At 40.3% G+C, this 24,770-nt stretch overlaps 1 protein-coding gene across 2 annotated transcripts in view; it reads left to right on the forward strand.

Moving 5' to 3' along the window:
- FGF18 (fibroblast growth factor 18) overlaps nt 1-19,101 on the forward strand; it is a 650,869-nt gene extending 631,768 nt beyond the window's left edge. For both annotated transcript variants that reach the window (XM_042465526.1, XM_042465608.1), the window contains one exon: nt 16,171-19,101. In XM_042465526.1, coding sequence (XP_042321460.1) covers nt 16,171-16,437 — 267 coding nt within the window. In that variant the 3' untranslated portion in view covers nt 16,438-19,101. The remainder of the gene's footprint in view (nt 1-16,170) is intronic.
- Nucleotides 19,102-24,770: the final 5,669 nt, after the last annotated feature.

A 24,770-nucleotide genomic window follows, 5' to 3' on the forward strand; every position in this document is an offset into this window, starting at 1 on the left:
CATATGATAATGATGAAGATGATGATGATGTTTTTGTTATTTTTTTTTTAAAACAAAAATTCAAAGCATGTGTAAGTATGGTTCCTGGATGCCAAACCTTAGATATCTCTGGAAGGCTCGTGTGGATTTTGGCGCTAAGGGACCTTTATTGGCTGGCTCTCTGAATTTATTAAATTGAAGAAAATAACAACCCAAATACTGGCTCTTCCAAGGTTTGTCACTGATTTGGGGAAAATAAACAGAGCTGTCATAGCAGTGCTTTTCTCCCAGGGCAATGTTTTTGAATGAAATGACCGTGTCATGGCACTAATGGATGTTTTCTGCTGGTTTTGATTGTAGTAATTCTTTGTCTTGTTAACGTCATTTACTTGCACATTTTAAAATATTATGCTAGTCTGTGTAAAGCAGAGAGGTTTATAGATTATGCAGCGCACTGTTCTCTGGCCAGATTAGTTCCTGGAGTTTTACCCTATCTCTTCAAGATTTCTTTAGAAGCCACAAGGACCTGAAATTCAAACCATCCAGGAAATCACCTTTATATTTTCATTATTTCTTGAGATAACCTTGGAATTTTAAATGTTTTATTCTTTCCACCCTTCCTTCATCACTCAGGAATACTTTCCCCCTTGCTCACATTTAAGGCCTGAAGCACATAAGTCACTCACTCCACATGGTCTGAAGTTAAACTCACTATACAATGAAAACAGATGAAGCAAGGGTTTTCACTGAGAAACTTTTAAGATTTTCTGGTGAGATAAATGCTTTCCAAGCCAATATATTCAAAGTTACCAGAGAATTACTACTAATACCAGATGGCAGGGATCTCTGTAGTTTTTGGAGGACCACAAACAAATTGTTGCTTCATGCCAAACACTACGTTGGCTATACTTATAACACCACCTCTTGCCAGGCATGTTCTTCGAAGGATAGTAAGGATTTGGGATTGTTTGTAGTTCAGCTTTAAAATGAAGGTTCTTTTTGCAGTGGGTGTGTATTAAAACAAGAGGGGAAAAAAGCTTTCATTATGAAAATCCAAAGAATGGTCATCCACTGGAATAACTATGAACCATTGCATCTAATGTAATTATAGTCCATACAGATACACACATCAAATTATGTGACACTGGAGAAATACGGTCTTGCTCAATAAGAAGTGAGTCTGTTCATTCTAACATTTCTTGGCAAATTCTGTGGAATCTAGGCGTGGTATGAATAACAACAGTGTCATAAAGCAGTGGGCATATAAGACCCAAGGAAAAGGCCATGCTATCCCAGTGATTCTCAATAAATGAAACACTTTGGAAAGTAAATATCTCACTTCAGTGTGATGAAGTAAAGGGGAGCTACAGTAAGAAAGATACAAAGCATAGCCCTTTGGTTTCATTTTTGGTCTCTTTGGCATCATGAACTTGGATATCTGCAAGAAGTTAACTGAATGCTTTTAGATAGCCACGCTTTTAGGAATCACCATAGCATTTACTTTGGAATCTGCATCAGAATGGACATCCGAATGTGAATGCCGTCTCCCATCATTTTCAATGGGATTCATGTTGTGACATACTCTCCAGTGAAGATGTTGTCCTTTTTACTCTATTGTTTTCAATGACATTCATGGTTTGGCTGCTCATCTGTATGCACATTCCATAAGGATTTGTCAACCTCCAACTAGCTCATACAAGAATTTTCTCATCCAGACACTGTTTTCTTCTCCAACTATCTTGCATGCAAATTTCCACATGGAGCTGCCAATATATGTTTTTATGCTGATGGGAAACAACTTGGATGGAATAGAACATCAGGAAGATTTGGGATAATTTATTGGTACTGCCAGAATTACAGTAATCCAGATCAAAAATAAAATTTGTCATTTTAAAGTGGCCTTGAAAGAACACAGTCATCTGTAATAACTGGACCAAATGGGTCCAATTATTATATTATAATAATTATATCAATTAAAATTGATATAAAATATTGGATTTTATATACACAATGCTGCTGTCTTTCAAAACCCTCTAAGCTGTTCTGACAATGATTAATAAATGTAAATGTGGGAATCCTTTCTGTTTAGGGCATATATTTTTCTATTCAATGAGCTTTGTTTTAGTCACAAATTTCAGAAATGGAAGCTGTTAATGTATATAAGCACTGAGGTTTCTGTTGTAGTTGAATTCCAGTTTGGTTACAGTGCCAGGTAGATCATTTTTAAAATGTTAAAAAAATGTCAACCTGACATGCAGTGGAACAAAAATGTAAATATTTAAGATCCTTGCTAAGCTGTTTTGCATTATCTTCAGTATGTGCTGTCTTCAAAGTCGTTCAGATTTTGCCAATAGTTCCTGGTAGGCTTTCTGAGGGCAGGAATGTAGCTCTTTTCAGCCAAACCATTCCCACAACTCACATTTCTCATTTGAGCTTCATATTCAGCAAGAAGTATGTTTGAGGATGTTCAAGGGAGTTTTCATTGAAGATTGCCATGGACGGATGGGAAGATAAAAAGACCACAAGGAGGGTCCCCTGCCCCCACCATTTAGGTATATTTAGAGGAGCTAATAGGGGTAGCCTGTACAATTTGCTCCCCAGTTTGTGTCATTTTTGCATGTCGGCATTTATAAATCTGAAATTTAAAATATAGATATTATTTTTAGGTTGCCGTAGCGGTTTGAGTATAGGACTACAACTCTGGAGACCAGGGTTTGAATCTATACTCAACCATGGAAATCCACTGGGTGGCCTTAGGCAAGTTGTATTCTCTTAGCCTCAGAGGAAAGCAATGGCAAACCCCCTCTGAACAATTCTTGCCTAGAAAACCTTGTGATAGGTTCACTTTGTGGTCACCATATGTCATAGTAGAACACCCAAACCAGTACACCATGCTGTTTCTCAAGGAAAAAATAGTTATGTTTAGTCCCACTGAAATCAATGGGACTTAGGGTATACCCAACGTGACTTGTTGATTTCGGTAGGCTGTTTTGATCTGCTTCAGTTACAAAGCTATCTGATGCTAGTGGTGCATGTTGAATTGGAATAGTGTGTTTTAACCCAATCAATGTTTCTGTAATGTTCTAACTGAATTGTTTGTTTTGGATAGTACCTCTGCAACAAGTTATATCCATGCTTTCTTCATTAGTCCTTTTGGAATGTCTATACATCTTTAGCAGTGCCATCTTGAGAAAGAATTTACAAAGTGAAACAAATAGTTGCTAATTCATCTATCCATCAGTTGCTAATTTCTCCATCAACAGAAAAGTTACTATTAATACAATTTGTATTACTCTTTGAGAATACCATGCAAATAAAATATTTATTGGAAGGTATTAAGCCTGAATCACTGGAAGATATTAAGCATGAACAAAACCAATACAGTAATCCATATATCATGGAAATGTACATAGTTTGCAAACCTACAAGAATGATGTATCCAGTCCAACCGACCTTATAGTTTAAAATCATAGAACAAAATATTAGGCTATTGGCATACCTGCAACATAATAATTATAAGTGTAACAGCTGATGAGCGGTGACAACGACAACAGCTCTCACATATCTTACAACCATTGCATATACTGCTTTTGAAGCCTTATGCACAATCACAACTTTTCAAAACTCAGTGAAGCAGGCACACAATACAGTTACAAAAAGCATATTATTCCTGCCATTTTCTGATATGAATTCAGCTATGGAGTTAACTTCTGTTCCTTTTATTGTCCAGCTTCACTTTCTTCTGGTTCTGAGGCTGCCTTTCTCTACATTCCCCTCCAGGGAAAGTTGCGAACTCAGTTTAGTGACCCATTATGGAATTTATCAGTTCCATACTGCTGAGTTTATCAATTCCATACTCCTGTCTCATAGGAAGGGATGTCTTCTGAGAACAACCTTCATGGGTTTTTTTTTTTTTTTGGCTTCCAAATGATATAGGCACTTAAGCACGCTCCTGGTTGCAATCTGGACCACCAACAGGTCCTGAACTGGACCACTGAAAAAGAGCAGATTAATCTGATCCTTTTTGGTCCAGTTCTTTCAGGATGATGCAGCATCAGCGTGACTTTTGGCCACATTCGGGGTGTGTGTCAAATGAACTCTACACCCCGAACACAGCCAGAATCCATGTCATTTGACCAATGTGTTTAGAGCCTTAAGCAGATTGTGTCTACCATATTTGACAAAACCCCTGTTCACCACTATTGGATCATGTATTAAGAAGTGTTTGTGGCTAGCTTGTTATAACACTGTATGGAAAGAAGTAGAATCCCAGTTTTTCCTTATTTTGGCATATAATTTAAGCCCACTTCTTTCAACCATTTTACAGTAAAGGAACCCTTCTGGAGATTTACAGATTGCAGGGAGCCCTGCATAAAAATTATTGTACAGGTTGAATCTCCCTTATCCAAAATGATTGAGACAAGAAGTGTTTGGGATTTTGGATTTTTTGGGGGGGATTTTGGAATATTTGCATATACACAATGAGATGGGATTCAAGTCTAAACATGGCATTCATTTATGTTTCAAATACACCTTACATACATTACTCAATGCTAAAATTTTATGCATAATATCTAAAAAATTATGTATAATATTTATAATAATGTTGTGCATGAAAAAAGTTTTTGTACACTGAAACTTCAGAAAGCAAGTGTGTCACTATCTTAGCTACCCATGTGGACAATTTTGAAATATTTTAGATTTTGGAATCCCACATAAGGGAGACTCAGCCCCATCACAATCCCTCACAGAACCCCAGTGACCCATTATGGAATGCTAGAGTTCAAAGGAACCGTAGTTGAGAAACCTTGGATTAAAGCAAAGGCCTGTTTAGTACTGTATCCTGTTTCCCAGGGAGCTAACAAGACCCCATTTGAGACCTTGTTTGCACTGACCAGGATACTCCAGGGGACAGCCTGAAGTATCCTGGCCCTCCAGCTTCTTCAACCTGCTCCTCTTAGCAGTATGCTGTTCCACCGAGCAGTGATGGGCACAACTCTGCGCAATCCCTGTTACTACACCTGGTATTGTTGCATATGGCTCTGAAAAGAAGACTTCTTAGAATGTGATAGTAGTTAGTGTTATAATAAAACTCCACTATAATATGATTTACCTTGCTTCCTCCATGGTTCAAATACATATTCTGGGATCCCCCAGTTCAGCTGCTACAGTGCCCCTCTGACATACTTGTGCAGCTCTCTGCCAAGACTCCTGAGTATGTTTCTCTGAGAATTCTTGAGATTCAGGGGTCAGCATCTTGGAGGAAGAATGCATGTAAATGAGTAACACTTGGCATTCATTTACTGCTAGGGACGTCCTGGCCTAGAGTGTTGTGAAGCAGCTGAAAATGCATAGACCATGGGGAATCTCAATGGTCATATTTTCAGGATTTCTTGGCATGGAGTCAGACAGCTGAGGATGGAAGATTCTTATGACAATTTGATGCAATGGCTTCATTATGCAAAAGATGTAGCTTCAACTCAACAATCTTCCTTGACATCCACAACAATCTGCCAAGATTTTCAATGGATTTATGAGTTGCTGTTTTTCTGATACTGGAGTAAGAGGTTCCTTCCCCCTTTCTGCTGAAGCACCAGATATAACACATCCAAAATGCTGTTTAGTGCCAGTATCATGTTTAAGAAAATGTTAATGTGAAGACGTACATTGGGTTGAATCCAACGGTGCCCCTCCTGCATCTGGAAGAAAGCTTCTGCTCAAAGACACACAGAGAGAGAGAGAGCTCCAATATATTGGAGTACTCTGCAAGAAAAGACAACCTAGATCCAAAACTGTTTGATATTAGAACACATCTGAGGAAGATCAAGTCTACGGAAGATTATGCTACAACTTCTTTTGCACAGTTATCTCAAAGGTGCTACAAGATCTATTTGCAGACTTGATATTAGATCAGATTTTATCTTGGGAGACAGTAGGTTTTCCATCACTGCAGGCAGCGGTAGCTTATAGACAGTGGGAAAATGGTCTCACTTTGAAATCCCAGGGTAAAGTTGGCCCCTCTTCTCAGTCCACCCCTTACATCAGTATTTAAGCAGGGACAGGATAGTCAGTCTTAGAGAGGATGCTGTAGTTGCAAGATTCCTATAATGAGCAGGGGAGATTAAAGTAGATCACCTCCAAGATCACTCCCAACTCTAACATTTTGTGGTGCATTCTGTAAATGTGAATCACAGAAATATAAATGTCTATGATTTCTCTCACTCAAGGAGATGTAGAAGAAGATCTGTAGAACCTACAAATTAACAGCACCATTACATAAACTGTGGGGCATGTGTTTGCAGAACAGTGTGAGAGGCAATTTTCTTCCCACTCAAGGCATTTGGATCTATCCCAAAGTGTTCAAAGAGAAATCCCAACAGATTCCTCATCTGTAGAATAAGTTCAGTTGACATACACCATCCAGTTGTGAGGCAAGAAATCCACAGTTCACATTTAAGCTTGCTCAATGGCTTCAGTCAGGCTGTTACCCAGACAGCATTTTATCCAGTCCACAGTTATGAAAGCCTTGGCCTGTCTTATAGAACTATTAGAAAAACACTGCAGTTGTGATTTTTGTTCCCCCATATATTATAGCATAGCTATAAAATATATTCATGCTGAGACTAGTCTGACAGGAGCAGCTCAGGCCTTCATGTCCTCCCTGATAACCATGAGTCTGTTTCAGGTAGTGCCTGGTGCCACCTATGCTGCAGGACACGCTCTGACTTGGTTTTCTGCAGTGGCAGAGTGATGGGGATCTGGGTGTGGAGTTCTCTTGTTACAAACAAGTCATTGCATGGTGGGGTTTAGACTCATTGGGACTCAGAGCCTCTGCAGGGATGGGGGGCTGATTAAGATGGTCTGCCCCAGGAGGCTTATGGATCCAGATGGATTCCTGGTGACTCTTGAGGAGTTTCTTGTTGCCATGGCAGGTGATCCTGTCAAAGTCCCGTTTCATCTCTAGAATGGGACAATGACTAGCTAAGCAAGCTTCTTGGCTTACTAGGGAGCTGGCAGTGATTAAATGAGTTGGAAATGACTGAGACTAGAGTGCAGATGGCAGAAAACTCAGAGCAGTTGTAATTGAACATAAGCTAGAGCCCATTGGAAGGCTTACTCCATGGTAATGGGGGCAGTGAAGCAATCACATTTCTCTGCCGCCACTACATCTGCACAGAATCGATCAGCAGAGATGTCTTCAGTGATGAGGAGCCTTCCGTGCTTTGCCCCCCAAGAACAAAATTCAGACCACTTGATAGTCCACTGCGAGGAATATTCAGTGGACCCTTGTTATACACTGGGGTTTGGTTCCAAGATCCCCCGTGGATAACAAAATCCATGTGTGCTCGAGTCCCATTAAATATAATGATATAGCAAAATGGTGTCCCTTATAAAAATGGAAAATCAAGGTTTGATATTTGAAATTTATACTTTTTTTTAAACATTCTAAAACTGTGGATGCTTGAATCCGTGTATAAAAAATCAGTGTATAAGAAGGGCCAAATGTACAACCTACTTTACAGATACGTGGGGCTGCCTCAGGAAGCTTAAGCAAGTCTAAAATGCTGCAGCTAGACTGTTGGCCTGGGCCAGTTGTAGGAATCTTATAACTCCCTTGCTGAAACATTTTCACTGGCTACTGGTTTGTTTCTGGGCAGAACTCAAAGTGCCTATAAAGCCACATATGGCTTGGATCCAGGCTGTCAGAAAGACTGTATCTCCCTATATGAACCTACCTGAGGATCAAGAAATGTGGGAGAAGGCTTTCCTTGGTCCTTCCACCTTCATAGGTATAGTTGGTGAGGACCCAGGAGAGAACATTCTCAGCGGCTGCTCCCAGGGTATGGAACTCTCTGCCAAGGGAGGCTTGGTTGGCTTCTCCCTGTTCTCCTACCACCTACAGGACAAGACATTTCTGTTTAAACATGCCTTTGGTTTTTAATCAGGTTGGGGTAGAGCCAGCATGGTGTAGTGGTCTGAGTGTTGGACTATAACTGGGGATCAAGGTTCAAATCCTGACTTGGCCATGTAAATCCATTGGGTGATTTTGGGCAAGTCACACTTTCTCAGCCTCAGAGGATGGCAATGGCAAAGCCTCTCGTTGAGTCCAACGCTCAAACAACTACACCATGTTGGCTCATTGCAAAAGCTGAGAAACCACTGAAATGATAGTGTCATGAGAAAGAGGACCTGGCCCTTTAGAAAATCCTAGAGAAGCAGATTGGGGAATCTGGAAAGGCTGGTTTTGGCTCCAGGGCCTGAGATCCAGCACTCTTCTATAGCTGTTACTATAGAGATTTCTTCAGTGTTATTATCCCATGCACTATTTTGGTTCTTGCAAAAGCACTTTCACCCCCCATTTGATATGAGAACTTGTTGAGTGTTAACATGTCCATCAGCTGCATTTAACCTCTTGAAATCGGTACTGTTTGTGTGCATGTGCCTTCAAAGTTACCTGTCAACTTATGGTGACCCCATGAATTTCTTAGCGTTTTCTTAGGCAAGGAATCCTCAGAGATGGTTTTGCCTGTTCCTTCCTCTGAAATATAGCCTACAGCACCAGGTATTCCTTGGCAGTTGCCCACGCATGTACTAAGCAGGGATGACTCTGCTTACTTTTCATGATCAGATGGGATACGCTGCCTTCAGGGTATTGAGGCCCTGTGAACTATTTGTGTTTTAGTAAATACGGAATAGTCCCACATTATCCATCTGACTGGCACCAGAGCTCAAGAGAATTTCCTGCAAACCATTAGTGGCCGAAACAAAAGGCTTTGCTTAGAAAAAAAGTATTTGTGTGGCCTTTTGATCCTTTCGAACCTACAGGATGAAAGCAAAACTCCAACAACTAGGCCAAATTGGACTATAAAAGGTGAGGAGATTTGAAGAATGTAAATATGAGGGTAGCAAATGTTCAAGCAGATTTGCCTACTTTCGGTGCAAGATGGCCTCTGTTTTACTGCTGGAGAGATAATTAACCAAATGCTGTGCACAAACAATCCAGGAAGTGCTTCAGGGCTTTTTGAAAAGACATTTGTTCTACTTAAACCTCTGTTCAGTTCTCTTGGTTTTGTGTAGATGATAGTTTTCTGTGTACTGCGTACTTAATTTCAATGTTGTAACACAGTGTTAAGGATCTCTTATTTTAATTTATAAAACCTTTTCAACTGGTAGCCATTTTTTAAAAACAAAAACCAGGATTTTGTTCTCTGCTATCCATTGAAATGATATGGGAAGTATAATCAGAGGGACGATAAGTCATCAGGTTGGTAGTAAAACCAGTGTTTAAATTGCATGTGTGTGTATGTGTCTGAACATGAGTAGTATGAAGCTAGAGAAGGGCCATTCCCCTTACCTTTGGTAACAGCCCCCTTCACTTCTGTTTTCAAAAATCTATAGGAAGAAAGGGACATGATGGTGTGGAGAAAAGAGATAGAGATCAGGCTTATCGATTTCATTAAGTCTCCTTCCCTTTTTATCACATATATTTTATTTATTGTTATAACAACAGCAAAAATAGTGGCAGAGAACCTGCACCATTACCTGTAGTTATGATGGTTGAGCTCCATCGTCATAACTATGTCTCTGGACCCAGTCTTCCAAACTGTACTCTCTAGTTACTTTTGCAAAGTGCCTCACTGATCAGAGAGAGCTGGAATATTGTGCAGCCTTCTCCAAATTTAAAAAAAAAAAATCACAATTACTTCCGTCTACTTAATATTTTTGTTGATATGGGAAATCCTGAGCCATTTGTGCTGGTTTTGAGCCCTGAGGCCCTTTTACACTACACACTTACAGCACTTTGGTTTTGCTTTAACTGCCACAGCTATGTCCTATGGAATCCAGGGTTTGTAGTTAGGTCAGATACACCAGAGATTCAAAATGTGTGTCTCTCCTTACACTTCAAATCGCAGGATTACACAGGATGGAACCATGGCAGTTAAAGTGGAATCATAGCACTGTTTATGTAGAGCAATGTAAAAGGACCTGTGGACTGGAAGCACAAGGACAGTCCGCTTGGTTGAGAAGGACATTGATTTTGTACAGTTTAATTACTTTTTTTAAAAAAATGCTATTAGATTTCTAAACATTGAGTCAGCATACCAAGTTGAATGCGCTTGTATTTCAGTATTTGTACTTCTCAAAATTTTGATAATGCAGTTTTTAGAACAAAAAAGTGCACAAAATGTGTATACTGAGGAAAGCATGTCTAAAAATATATTTTTAAGAAAGCTGCTTTCAAAGAGAAGTGCATTAGACAAACTTACCAGAGAAAGAACTGTAGCCAAAAAAAAATACATATTACTTTAAGTTGTAAATGGATGCTTACACAGGGCCTAGTGAACTAAGGCTTGGGGAAATGGAGTCAAACTCAAATGGACAAGTGGTGCTCAGAATGCTGCTGAAATAAAGAAATGAGACACAGGACTTCATCACACCAGCTTGCTTTCCTGTTACAATAGTGCTAGTTTAAGAATGAAAGCATACTGGTTTGGCATTATTTCTTGTCACACTTTCCCCCATGATAGCATTTTGGAGATCCATGGTTGCATTATCTGTTTTCCGCACTGCCCAATGCTGCCTTCTGGGAGGAAGGGGTAGGGAATGAGCAGTCATTGGTGCAAATGTCTCTCGAAGCCAGCTGCTGTGTGAATGGCTTTGGGAAGATGTTGGCTTTGGGAAGATGTTGGCAGCTGTGGTCATTTTAGTATCCTCTCCCAATGCTCAATGCTGCTGTGTACACATTCCGACAGTAGCCCTGCACAACAGGAGAAAGTGGGAGGGTCGGACAACAGGTAACTGCCATCAAATGTTTTCTGAAACTGGCTGCTGTGTGAATGTGTACTCAACAACCGGCTTTGGGAATCTGTTGGTGGTGTCATTACTGGAGGGGGGGGGGAGAGCAGAATCATGCTGATGCACACTACATGTCTGCTTTAGAAGCAGAATTGCAACAGAAGGGACCTATTGCATGAAGGCAGTAATGGAATAGCAATGAGATTGAAAACCTATTGATGGATTTTGCCCATCATTGAAAATATGCACAACAGTAACAAATGGAATGCAAGGCAGTAGCAGGACGAACACAACGACATGGGATAAGTACTGGCCAAAGATGCTTTTATCATGTTAAAATTCCACTTTTCTAGCCTTGTGCGATAAAGTTCACAGCTAGTATGCGGAACAGAGGTTTTTCTTCCCTCTTTCTTTCCTGAGAAAACAAACCTCCCCAACCCTGTTTGCTTTGGCAGGTGCGTGGTTGTTTTCTCTTTTCTTCCTAATGGATTTTTTTGGGGGTGGGGGGTGGGGATGAGCTTTTGTGTGAGATGAGAGACTGTAAAATATTGATAGCAATTCTTTTTTAAAAAAAAAATTACAGTGCAGTTTTCTCCTTTCATTTTAGATATCAGAAAGTACTATGTTTTTGAGACTAAAGATCATGAATTTAAAATAATACATCTGTGGGCTTCCTCTTGGAGGAAAGAGCTATATATAAAGTTTGGGCCTGTAGAATTATGTAAGCTTTCAGATGTGTTAAGGAGGCAGGAAGGGCCTTTGGGTATCATAGCAATGTCCAGTGGGAAGAAGTGGTTGAGGAATTCCTCTTTTGATCATCCTAGCATTGGATAGCATCCTGTATCCATTACCTGAGAGACGGACCTGTTGAATTTAACAGGTATTATACCTGGAAATGAAATTAGTGTTCTCACAATTCTTTTGCAAACCAGCGGTTTACTTGTAGTAAATGAAATGTTGCTTAAGGTATGTTTAAGACATGAGCAGCATTTCTTAATACAGTTATATGTTACACATTTACTTAGCTGTACTAAGTAAATGTGTAGACCAGAGCTATAGAACTATAAAGCAAATAAAGAACAAATTTTCTACTTAACTTTCTTCTTATAAAAGTTATGAACACAATTCTTAAATACATCTGATTGGGAAAGCATATAGTTAATCTCCAGACAAGGTGATAAATACTTATTCTGGAGTAATATTTGATTAAATTTGGATGTCTGACATCTTTTCTACAGGGATCTGACTCATTCTTTGTTAATATTTCCTTTTTTGCATGTTTTCCTTAAAAAATCCTTCACTTGGGTGCAGGGCTCAAAGATATACAATGAAGTTTCTGATTTGGCAGTAATGCAACATTGTGCGTGAGCAAAACTTTTGAGGGAAGGAGATGACAGATGACTTCAGATCTCCAGAATTATATCTCTATGTTTCTCCTGTATGTTCCCAGCAAGGAATCGATGGATCCATTCCAGAGAGAAGCTAAAGAGTTTTCTTCTTGCCTCTGACTTGGCAAAGACAGATCCTCAAATGTTGTCCATCTGTGCTATTCAATTCAAATTATAAGCAATATGTACAATTATTACTTATGTCTGAAGCAAGCCCAACATGTGCTAATCAAATAATTGAGCAGTCTTTGATCTCTGTCTTCGGTGTCCACAGGAATCTGTCAGTGAAGAAACGGGATGACTTATGCGTTTTCCTAGGATTTGAATATGGTATTCTGAATTTTAGTTATTGGCATTTACAAGTCTACTTGACTGTTGCTTCCAAGTGAGATCTTTAATTACCTTTTAAAAGGTACAGTTCCTTAAAAGAAAAGCAAGGAAATCTAGGAAATATTTTATTTTGAAGTCTTCTGTTTCAAGCCTAACATCACATATGGTTGCAACCATTTAAAATCTGATGGAATTTAAGCCAAGGACAAAATGGCCAGCGATGGAAGCAAGTCCTTACTAGGGTAAAATATCTGGCTGCATCTAGCTATAGTTAGCACCAGAGATGCAATTGTAACAGTTCTGTCTTTGAAGTGGTAGAATGATAACTAAAATGGAATCAGCCTTCCCATTTTATTATATTACACGTGTGTAGAATCCTTTTCTCTTTAAAAGATTTATTATATATTTGAATTATACATATAAGCATTTCACAGTAGAGTACAGGAGACTAAAGTTGTAAAATAAGGACGAGAGCTAAAAGACAAATAACAACTTTTCTATTTAATGATTTTCTATTAATAAAAGTTGGAACATAATGAATAAACATAGCAGAATCTAAATTGTATGTAGTAGACAACAAAGAAATATTTTAGCAGGTTGAGAGATGAATCTTGTAGGTTTCACTAAGAGGCACTTATGGTACTTTTTATCCATTTGAACTTAATTTATTTTTAGTTTTATTTATTCTATGTTATATCTCCCACTTCAGTTGATCCAGAGTGGCATATTTGATTCATCTCCTCTTTATCTTCACAACAATGTTGTGAGGAACTTGCATTGAGGAACTTAAATTGAAATACGTAGATAATGAGAGAGAGGCTTGGGGCATTCAGTACATTTAATGAAAGAGAACTTAAACCTGTATCACTAATTCCCTATCTAAACTGTAATTGGTAAGCTGCATCCTATCACCCTATTTGTTCAATGTATATGCTGAACACATTATAATAATACTGGTCAAGACATTACAGAATTGGAACAGTTACTAAGGAAGGTCAAAGATGAAAGTGCAAAGGCAGGATTAATGTTGAACATAAAGAAAACTAAAACAATGACCACAGGGGGGAAAACATAAATGTAATCTAGTCAATGAGGAAATCAAAGTAGTCAGAGAATTCCCACACCTAGGATCAAACATTGACCAGAGTGGTGACTGCAGTGAGGAAATAAGAAGAAGACTGGAATTGGTAGGACAGCTATGAAGGAATTAGAAAAGATCGTAAAGAGTAAAGACATATAACTGAGGAACAAAGTTGGAATTGTCCAGGCCATTGTATTCCCCATCCTCATGTACAAATGTGAGAGCTGGACAGTAAAGGAAGAAAACAGAAAGAAAATCAAATGCATTTGAGATGTGGTGCTGGAGAAGAGTGCTTAAGATTCCATGGACAGCCAATAACACAAACAGATGGGTCCTTGAACAGATCAAATCAGAACTCTCCTTGGAAGCCAAGATGATCAAATTGATGCTGTTGTACTTTGGCCACATAATGAAAAGACATGGATCACTACAAAAAACAATAATGCTAGGTAAGGTAGAGGGTAGAAGAAAGTGGGCAAGACCGCATGCCAGATGGATGGACTCAATCAGTGGGGTCACAGGCAAGGGGTTTGCAGGGCCTGAGGAGAAAAGTGGAGGAGAGGGAGTCTTGGAATCCACAGAGTTGCCATGAGTTGGAGTTGACTCATGGGCAGCTAGCAACAACAACAATATTTTTCAGATTATCCCAAGTTACCATAATGATCTCAGTGCAACAGTCTGGGTACACTAAAATATTTATCTTATTCAGCTTTATCCTACTGAACCATGGGAAATTTGGTAAAGGAATTTTATTATGAAGTTGAAGGCTTTAACGACTGGCATCCATAGTTTTTTGTGGGTTTTTCAGGCTATGTAGCCATGTTGGGGAATAATTTATTCCGGATGTTTCACCTGCATCTGTGGCTGGCATCTTTGGAGAATGGTGGCATGGAGGTGTGGGGGGTATATATACTGTGGGACCTTTGGCTGAGAGGAAGTGGTTTACATGTTAATCTCTGTGTTGGTCTGTTGTTGAATGGCAAGGCCTCAGGGTGTCTATTTAATTAGTGATCCATGGTCTACTGGGAAACCCCCTGACCCTGGGTGATGTTCATTTGCATGTGCTGAGACTTGATTATGGTGTTTTTCAGGTCTGATAGCCAAACTTTGGCCCCATACAGACAGGCCAAAATAAAGCTGCTTCGGGCCACTTTGGAGGTATGCTGTTTAAATGATGCATACGTCCTAAGAGTCCGGAAACCGCGCCAAAGCCACAATCCAATCCTACTTTGTTGTTGTATGCCTTCAAGTCATTTTTGATTTATGACACCCCTAAGGTGAAACTATCACAGGGTTATCTTGGGAAGATTTGTTCAGGGAAGGTTTGCCATTGATTTCCTCTGAGGCTGAGAGAGTGTGATTTGCCCGAGATCACCTAATGGTCTGTGACTAGGTAACCAAAATTCTCTCTCAACAAAATCAAGATTCTGCATCCTGTCTATATTGTACATGAATCATATATTTTATCAAACCTATTGTGCTTTTTCACTATTTTTCACAATTCTTTTTTTTTTCTAGTGATAACTAGGTAAGTAAAGAGAATCAGCCACTGAAAACCTAATGTGTCCACCTTTCTGACCTCTAGAATATCAGCTGGTCAAGTATTTTTTTCATAGCTCTCTCTTTGTGTGTGTTTAAAACAAATGAAGCTGCATCCCTGAAAAGCCTGTCTATTGCACCCCTACAAAATCATGCACGCACACAGACATATGCTGAAATAATAATATAATATGGCAAGAGATTATCTTAATCTTCCTTTGTTCAGGTAAAATCACTCACTTGGGTTTTGCAAGAATCACATGCAGTTTTAAACTAAGTTCGGTACAGGGAAAATTAACAAAGCAGCTCCCTTTTACAAAGCCTTTTTAATGCTCCTCAGCCCCATTTTCCTTTTTGTCCCCAGTCTACCTGGGAATTTTTTACAGCAACTGCACTGGGGAAGGGATAGTGAAGGAGGGCTGGAGAAATACGTTCAGCCTGGATTGCTGCATATGTCTGCAGTAAACAATGCATAATCATCATCATCATCATCATCATCCAAACAAAAAACATGAAATGGGAAAGAATGAGATTGTATTCTAGCCAGTCCTTCTGTAGCTGTGTAGCCTGCCTACAACAGGTTAGCTAAATAGCAGCTACCTCCAGAATCCCTTATGGAGTATGCATACACAGCAAATAGTGGAGGGGGGGGGAGATAAGCCTACCTCACCATCTCCCCCAGCCTATTAAAAAATTAGGTAGATCTATAAGTTTGGCCACTAAAAGTGGAAATCATAAAAAAGTGGAGGCTTGTGAAATAAATGACTATCTCTGGATACATTTTGGAAGAAGCATTCAAATAGTCTCTAGGAAGTTCAAATGCTTTTGCTTACCTATGCAAGGATTACCTAACTTGCTTGTTTCATTTCACATGTGCATTTTTTTTTATTATTATTAAAAGGTTTGCTGAACTGCTCTTCTTTCTTTGTGGTGCAGGAACCTATCTCTATTCTTTCTGTGTCACTTCTGCCTCTCAAGAAGGAATGCCTAGGAATATATCTCTTTTGTTAACTGAGCTATGCATAAATATTGACCATGGTTTTCTTTTGTTCGCAGCCGGATGGCACCAGCAAAGAGTGTGTCTTCATTGAGAAAGTCCTAGAGAACAACTACACGGCGCTCATGTCGGCAAAGTACTCAGGCTGGTATGTTGGTTTCACCAAAAAGGGGAGGCCTCGGAAAGGGCCCAAGACACGGGAGAACCAGCAAGATGTTCATTTTATGAAAAGATACCCAAAGGGTCAAGTGGATTTACAGAAACCTTTCAAGTATACCACAGTGACCAAGAGGACTAGGAGAATACGACCCACCAACCCCAGTTAAAAGACAAAGACAGTATCAGGAGAATAAACTACAAAAGATAGACTGTACCAGAGAAATATTTTTACACTAAAAATAAGGGAGAAGCTCTATTTTTGTACATTGTTTTTAATTTTTTTTTTAAAAGACTGGATTGAAAAAAATCCACTGGGGAAGCTGTAAAAGATTTATTGTAACTTGAAGAAGACAAAGAAGAAGAAATGAATGGCTCTATTTAAATTGACTTTTTTTCATGCTGTGGATTGACATACAGGTGCTTATTTCTCTTTTTGGAATGGACAACCTTTTGGAATGGACAACTTTTCCAAGCCAATCCCTAGAGGGGAAAAAGTTCATCTGAAAAGAATAATAGAAATATTAATAAAAACCAAAACCACAAACCAAAGAAAACCAAAATTCTTTTCCCAAAGTCCCCCAAAACCTTTGGATAATTCTCTGGTGTTGCAGTGATCTGTTCTATTGTCTGCTGCAAGTCTGACCGAGACAAGTTGGTCTGCAAATCCGTCATTGAGCTTCCATGGAGGGCTCAATACCTCAGTCTTTTGTAACCTTTCCGACGACATAAGGTGTCACACCTCTGTGATCCTGCATTATGATGCTCACTTCTGGAGAATGCTGCTAATGACCTTCAAGTGACTAAGTAAAATAGCCTAATAACACCAATGATAAGGGAATATTTTAAAACCAGCTCTATTATATATATAAATATATATTATATATATAAGCTATTTATTTCACCTCTCTGTATATTGCAGTTCCATGAACCAAGTATTACTGCCTCAACAATTAAAAAGAAAATTATTTAAAAACATGAACATGTATTACTGCTGTGCACACATTTCCCATCTCCCCCAGTTTTTCACCTAACTACACTGAGACCTTAAAACTTGCTGCCTGGGGTTGAGTTTAAAAAGAATTTAGATATCTGTATGGAAATTCAAAAATGTTATTATATCAAATGTGCCAGGAATTTAATAATTTCAACTCCTCCTGGAATGCATCATGATTTCATCTCTCCCCCCCATGTTGTAATGTTGACTTCCTGCAAAATGTTCTGCCTTGTTTAAGTACAGGGGGAGGTTTCAAAATGCAGCATGAAAAGGATTTTGTTTTTGTTTTTCTGTTTTGCTCTTTTACATCCATCTTGTTCTGCTGGGACCAAGTTGCACTGGGTGCAATGTCATATTACCTGTTTGATGGGGAGAAGCGGGAAACATTCAGTGTTGCTCACATAATGCTCCCAGTGTATCATCTCTCAATGACAGCAGCTGACCTAGGCTCAGAGCTTGGAAAAATTAACTTTTTTTCCAATACAACCCCCACCCTCCAGCCAGTTTGGGCATACGGATTCTCAGAGTTGTAGTCCCAAAATTAATGAATGAATGAGTTGTTTAATCAATCCAAACTCTGCCTTGGGTGTGTTCCTGATTAGATAGTGCTTAATGAGTCCTCTGTCTGATATGGATTAGATTGGGAAGAACTTGTGATGCAGCTATGTCATCTTAGACCCTGGATTTCATGCTCCTGACCCTCTCTCCAACATGCACTTTTAGACACTTGGAGTGTACTGCTTCAGAACAAACATTTCTCTTCCCCTGCCGAAACCGCAATTCCATGATTCTTGATATATTAGAACAGTGGTTCTCAACTTTGGTCCTCTGGAGACTTTGGACTTCATCACCCAGAAGCTCCACCCAACTCGGCCAACAGTCAGGAATTCTGGGGGCTGAAATCCAAAGCATCTGGAAGACCACAGTTTGGGGACTACTGTGTTAGAATAATCAAACAAAAGTTTGCTTGACAGTCTTTATAAAGCAGAAATATTTTGATTGTGTGCACTTCTGTATTTGAAATGCCCTTAAATCATGGCACCTTCTTGACAAGAGAATCAAATTGGAGTTTCCTTCTACTGCCCTGATGTTTCATGCATTTGATTGGAAGTTAGTCCTATTTTGTTGTAGAAAAAGAGTATATTTTTAAAGGCAACACGTGAACTAAGAGAACCTATTCTTATGCACATGCCCAGCCAGCTGCTGCCTAGTTACAAAATGTTTTTAAAGCTAAGGGAAAAAAAGGCTAGTCCATAGAGCAGCACACCACCACCACAGTGGGCCCTGGGATACCATGCTGGCCTTGGTACTGATGGCAGGCCAGTCTGGCACTGCCCTCAATAACCTGCAACTCTCTGGGTCATTCTTTGTGGCCTCCTCTAAGCCACAGGGCCCTAGACTTTGGTTCCCAAATCCCAACTCTAGCTGCACCACTTGCTAAAACTGCCATTAAGAAGTGATGACACTGCTGGAGCTTTATGTGAATGGTTCTACCAAGGAAATGTGTGTAGGGTTTGTATGCCGATGGTTACCATATTTTGCTTGTGGCTGCCAGTTTTTTCCACCTCAGTTGGATACACATTTATGTGGATGTAAGCACCAGTGGGAAAATATCACTTGTGTTTTGAAAACAACAACTGTGTTTAGGACTGAAGTGAAAATTCATCATAAGCATCTCTGTATAATCCATGTGTAAGCTATAAAGGGGAGTGCACTGGAACCAGTCCTGTAGTTGGGACATGGGCAAAGGGACCGCCAGTTGAAGTGACAAGGCAGCCTGGGCTCTTGTGCTGACCTTCAGAAGTTTATGTACTTTGTTAAAAATGCACTCTTAGTCAAAAGCCTTTGAAAATAAACTTTATTTTCCTTAAATAAGAAAAAAGAAGATATTTGTGATTGTTCAAAATGACTAGTGAACATGGCTTCAGGAACATTCCTGATGAAAAGATAAACAGTTGTACCTGAGGAGGCCATTCACAGTTGGTTGTCCAGTCACCAAGTCTGTTGGTTTATTTAATTTCTTTCTATTCCTCTTTCTAGTTTGTTCAAGAAAATGTACAAAGCCAGTTCTAAAAATTGCCCAGCTTACTGTTGAAAGCGCTACTGTGGTGTGGTTATTTGAGTGTTGGACTAGAACTCTGGGAGACCAGGGTTCAAATCCCCACTCGGCTTTGGAAACCCACTGAGTGACCTTGTGTAAGTCACACTCTCTCAGCCTCAGGGAAAGGCAAGGGCAAAACTCCTCTGAAGAAATCTTGCCAAGAAAAAAGCAATGATAGATTCACCTTAGGGTTTCCATAAGTCATAAATGACTTGAAAACACAACAGCAACACATGGTTTAACACATCTTTTTTTAGCCCTAGGCTGTGATAGGCATTACCATGTGAAAAACAATTTCCTATACATAAACCAGCTCACGTCACAAGCCTGAAAGCCAGCTATGACAGGGAACAAGGGAAGTTTATATCCAGTAACTGGCTAATCATGCAAGTTGGCGCTGCAACTGTGGGAAATTTTCATTGTAGCAGAATGATTTGTTCAGACACTTCAGGGTGGTTCCTCTGACATGGCTCATCACTTGTTGAAAGGGAATGGTTAAGGAAAGAAGGGACAACTAGATCCATGACCGAGAAACTGTGGCCCTCCAGATATCACTGTACTGCAAAACCCATGATCCTTCATGACTGATTGCTAGTTAGGGATGATGGGAGCTGACGCTTAGTAGCAATTGGAAGGCTGCATGTTTCCCACTTCAGCTTAGAGCAATTCAGTGAGAAGGCTGTTGCAGTGACATGGGCCTATAGCTCGATGGATGAGCTTCTGTTGGCATGGTTCATCAGAATGCTCCAGGCTCCCTACCCAGTATCTCTGAGAATCAAATTCTGGGACCTTTTCACATTACACATTTATAGTGCTATGATTCCACTTTAGAATCATATGGATCCTATGGAATCCTGGGGTTAGTAATTTGGTTAGAAACACCAGAGGAGCTCCCTTGTGGAGAATTTTGAAGACCTCTTTCTCCACTTCAGATCCTAGGATTCCATATGAGGGAGGCATGGCAGTCAAAGAGGAATCAGAACACTATAACTTGAGTGGTGTGAAAGAGCATCTGCATTATGTTTCTTGAACAGAGTATAGTTGGTCCTCTTGCTTAAAACATCCTTGAAAGTAATTGTACAGGGTCCCAGCCTGGATCAGGACTAACACACAAGTATAGGATATTTTAACTTCCCCCTCCAGGTTTTTACTTTTCAAAATTCACATCCCCATCCATAGGAATAAAGTAAGAAATATTCCATTAGCTTCAATGGAGGATTTTACCTTTTTAAAAATGAAATCCCTGTGTTTATGATGTAGGGGATAAATTCAAGACAGATTCTGCTAATGTAAATTTTAACCTCTTCTCCTTTTGTGTGGTGGTCCCTATACACACCAGTAGAAGGAGGGCTGTGAACTTACTTTCAGGTTAAAAGTGACAGTAAGTGGAATCCAAATTTAGGCATAGGTAACTTGGCTGGTGGAATAGGACCTCCCTGTCCCTCTTCCTTCCCCCAGGAGTCCTCTAGAACCCTTAAAATGCTCCACAGAGAGTCTAATGACTTTGCTCAATGGGAAAAGTTGTGGTGCTGTAGGGGCACATCTTTGACAACTGGGTGTAGGTACCACCAATGAGCTGAGCCCTTCTCCAAGCAGAAGACAGAACTGGGATCCCACCAGAAGAGGGGCATTTGTGAGCTACATAAAGAACAATGTGATCTTAGCTATCAGAGTAGCCTGGCAAGAACTCTGGTGGAGACCAGAAAGAAATGCTGCCTGTCTTATTATTAGACAACACAGCTTAGATGAGCCAGTGCTCTGCCCTGATACAAGGGCAGCTCCCAGCACTGATGAAGTCAGGGAAACAACCATTGAAATCATGTCTGTCATGAATGGTTTCTGTGTTATATAATACCATATACTCATGACACTATACTGAGGCAGCTTTTGTTTTCCTGTCATAGCTAAGTGGGGATTGACAGTGACAGGGCTTATCGTGCTTCAGACCGGGCAGAAAATGGGCTGCATGGATAGGATGCTTTGACTCTTAGTGTTTTGGATTTCTGCTATGTCCTGATTTCCTCACCCACTTCCTCCCCAGCATTTCTTCGTAATCAATTTGTTTGAAGGTGATGACTTTCATCCTAAGATAACCTGTGCAAGTGAAAAGACATTTCCATTTATACAAGATGGTGTCTTATGTGAAATACAGACAGTTCCCTACATATCATCTCCAGATTTCCTAAGTTTCTAGTTTAAGGGGCCCTGCAGAATGGGGAAGATATGGGAAAGCTCTAAGGCCTGAGACTCTCACTCATGGAATTTTGGGTGCAACTTATTCTAGAAACAGAGGCCCGGTACAGATGGGCAGGAAGGGATCATTGCCATGCCAACTGCACAGGCGCAGCAACGATCCACCCCCAAAAGGAGCTGCGAAAAGCAGCTCCTTTCCACACCGCTGTCAAGGTGCCATTAGTGCCCTGGAGTGGGGCGGTGACGTCTTTTGTGCGCCGACCCATTTGGATGCAGCGTACAATACATGACATTGGCATGCGTGGCATGTGGGTGCGTGGGTGCCCAAAATGGCACCGGGAGAGCACAGAGCATGCGGACTCTCTGTACTCCGCAGCCTAATTTCAGCCCCAGGCCACCACAAAATAGCGGTCTGTACCAGGCCAAAGTAACAGCAGTTTAGATCTAAAAAATCATTATCACCTCGTACTACAATTGAATTTCTCAAAATTAGAAATTCCATGATAGCAAACAATGACACTTCTTAGAAGCATGCATTGACTATTAACTGCAACAGCCAATACTTGAATGTCTGGTATGAGTACATTAGCAAGTGAGGGGCTGTGCAGACAGCTCCAAAGGGGTGGCCTTCAGCCGCCCCTTTTACAGCCAGATTGGGGCCATGGCAACCAAACACTGCAGCCCCAATCGGGCATTTCCAGGGCACAAAAAGAAGCCGCAAAAACCGGGTCTTTTTTGCACCCTGCAAAGGGCATGATAGCCGCGACATCGCAGCTTTACAGTACTCCTTCATGTGGAGTGGTACACAGCATCATGCTGCCCCAGGGGGCAGAGCCAGGGCATGCATCGTGTGGATGCTAATGCTCTGACTCCCCCCCCCCCAAGCCAGCCTTTAAGACCGGTCTGCACAGAACTACCCTTTATTTTGAGTTGCAAGAACTACCCTTCATTTTGTTCTAGATTCTTTTTTATTATTCTATTGTCTGAAACCTGAAGTGTCTTATTAGTAAGAAAAATGGACCCAGCCTAGTTGGAAGCCTTTGGATGTGCATCATTCTTTGTGAGGGTAGGTGATTGTTATCTCAGATATGGAGCTCCATAGTAGGTATATCAGTAGTGATCATCATATGCAAACAAAACACGAAAAACACATGTAAATACCTTGAACACATAACATCCTGTCTGATCTTGGAAACTTGGTGATGGTGGTGGTCATGCCTTGTTAGTACTTGAATGAGGGATCACCAAGGAATATCAGCTGTGGTAGGCTGTATTTTAGAAGAAAGCAATACCAAAGTACCTCTGAGTATTTCTGACATAAGAAAACCTATGAAATTCATGGGGTTGCCATAAAGTGACACATGACCTGAGGGCAGATTTATATATACACACAAATACCCATACATACAAAAAAAAAGCAAAAGTGGTCCATAAGGGGGAAATCAAATTGTCCCTAAAAGTGGAGGATTTTTAATTCTCTGGAACGCTTTCTCACACTTGGTGGAATGAAAGAATTGGGCATGGGAGAAGAAACAGAGAAGTCCAAAATCTTCATACTAGAATGGTGATGAAAGCTGATCAAGATCTGAACTGCCTTCTAGATGTGCATGCTACACAAGGTCTCTGTGACTGAAAAAGGCAAGCTTTTCATGATTGCTTTAGTGCCAGCACCATCATCTCTATTTCCATTTCACACCCAGAAGCTGTGCTCCAAGAACAGTCATGTCACAGATATGGCTCCCTTTCACTCTAGTACCTCATAATGCCAAGAGTACTTAACAGTGTCTTGAAGTTCTTTTTCCCAATAGAAAGGCAGCTGGGTTGAGCTTAAATGTTCTTTTGCAAGCATGACATGGATTTAGTACTCTCAGAATTAAGCTCAAAGTCTTAACAAGTATAAATCTGAGATCCTATTATAAGGGTGGGAAACAATCTAATCAAATTAGCTGAACATTTGAAACCATTTTGGGCACATATGAATATCTGCGCTACTGCTGTGCTTGGCATGGGCAAACAGAATGTCTTGGATATTATATTTGTTTTCCATTTATTCACATGAACCATGACAGTGTTAGTTGGGTAAAAACTCCAAATTCAGCTTCCAAAACTACTCATATTATGGTTCAGTTTGTGATTAGAAGCTCATTGGTATGTAGGATGCTCAATGGTATAAGATATATAATTACTTTCAGCCTCCACCTACTGTATTTCTGAAATTTTATTACAAATATTGTACAGTTTCTTATATATGTGTCTATCCAACCAGCCAGGAACTAAAAACTACAGTTTGGAATAAGTATGCAAAGAGGTCATGTAGCACCTTTGAGACTAACTGAAAGAGAGAAGTTGGTAACATGAGCTTTCATAGACTTGAGCCTACTTTTTTCAGATGCATGGGATTGAGTGGAAAGTCCAGGGACAGACCTATATAGGAGTCTGTGTGTGGGAATGGTCATTGGAATGAAAAACTTTGTGGATGTGGAGATGAAGTGACTAGTTGTGGGGGGCAAGGCAAGAGGAAGGATGTTGCGTAAAGTCAAGATGAGTTGATAACCATATTAATGAGTATTGGGTTGTATGAACCAAAAAAGAAGGCATGAAGAACTGGCCAAGAGAGCCCCCATGAAGCTGGGGAGAGGGGGTTAGATAGAATATGTGTAGTGTGGTAGGAAATCATTGTCTGTGTTCAGCCCTCTGTTGATGGACTGCAGTTTGTTGATATTCTGCTGGGTCAATTCTGCTGTTTCTCTTTCCAATCTTCCTTTGTGTGGTAGGAAACGACTGTCTGTGTTCAACCTGGTTCTTCATTTTATGAGTCTGAGCTCATTTTTTTGTCTTTTGACCATTTGTGGTATCCTTAGCAGTCTTCTCCAGCACAGCTCAAATGAGTTGATTTTCTTTCTGTCTGCTTTCTTCATAAAATGCTGTTGTCTCATGCCTATTGTGCTGTATTGTTGTTAACTGCCTTTGGGTCAGCTTTGACTCATGGTAACCCTGTGAATGAGACACCTCCAAGACCTCCTGTCTTCAACTACTCTGCTCATTCCCTTCAGGTTCATGCCCGTGACCTCCCTGATTGATAAGTTTATCGCACAGCATTTGGAGGAATGGGAACGGAATGGAACAGAATGGGGAGAAAACATGTGTTACCGCATGGGAGAATGTTGCCAATGCCACCAGGAGTCTCCAAGCCATTCCCCCAGCCATTCCTG

The sequence above is a fragment of the Sceloporus undulatus genome, chromosome 1 (assembly GCF_019175285.1).
Source record: "Sceloporus undulatus isolate JIND9_A2432 ecotype Alabama chromosome 1, SceUnd_v1.1, whole genome shotgun sequence".
Classification (NCBI taxonomy): Eukaryota; Metazoa; Chordata; class Lepidosauria; order Squamata; family Phrynosomatidae; genus Sceloporus; species Sceloporus undulatus.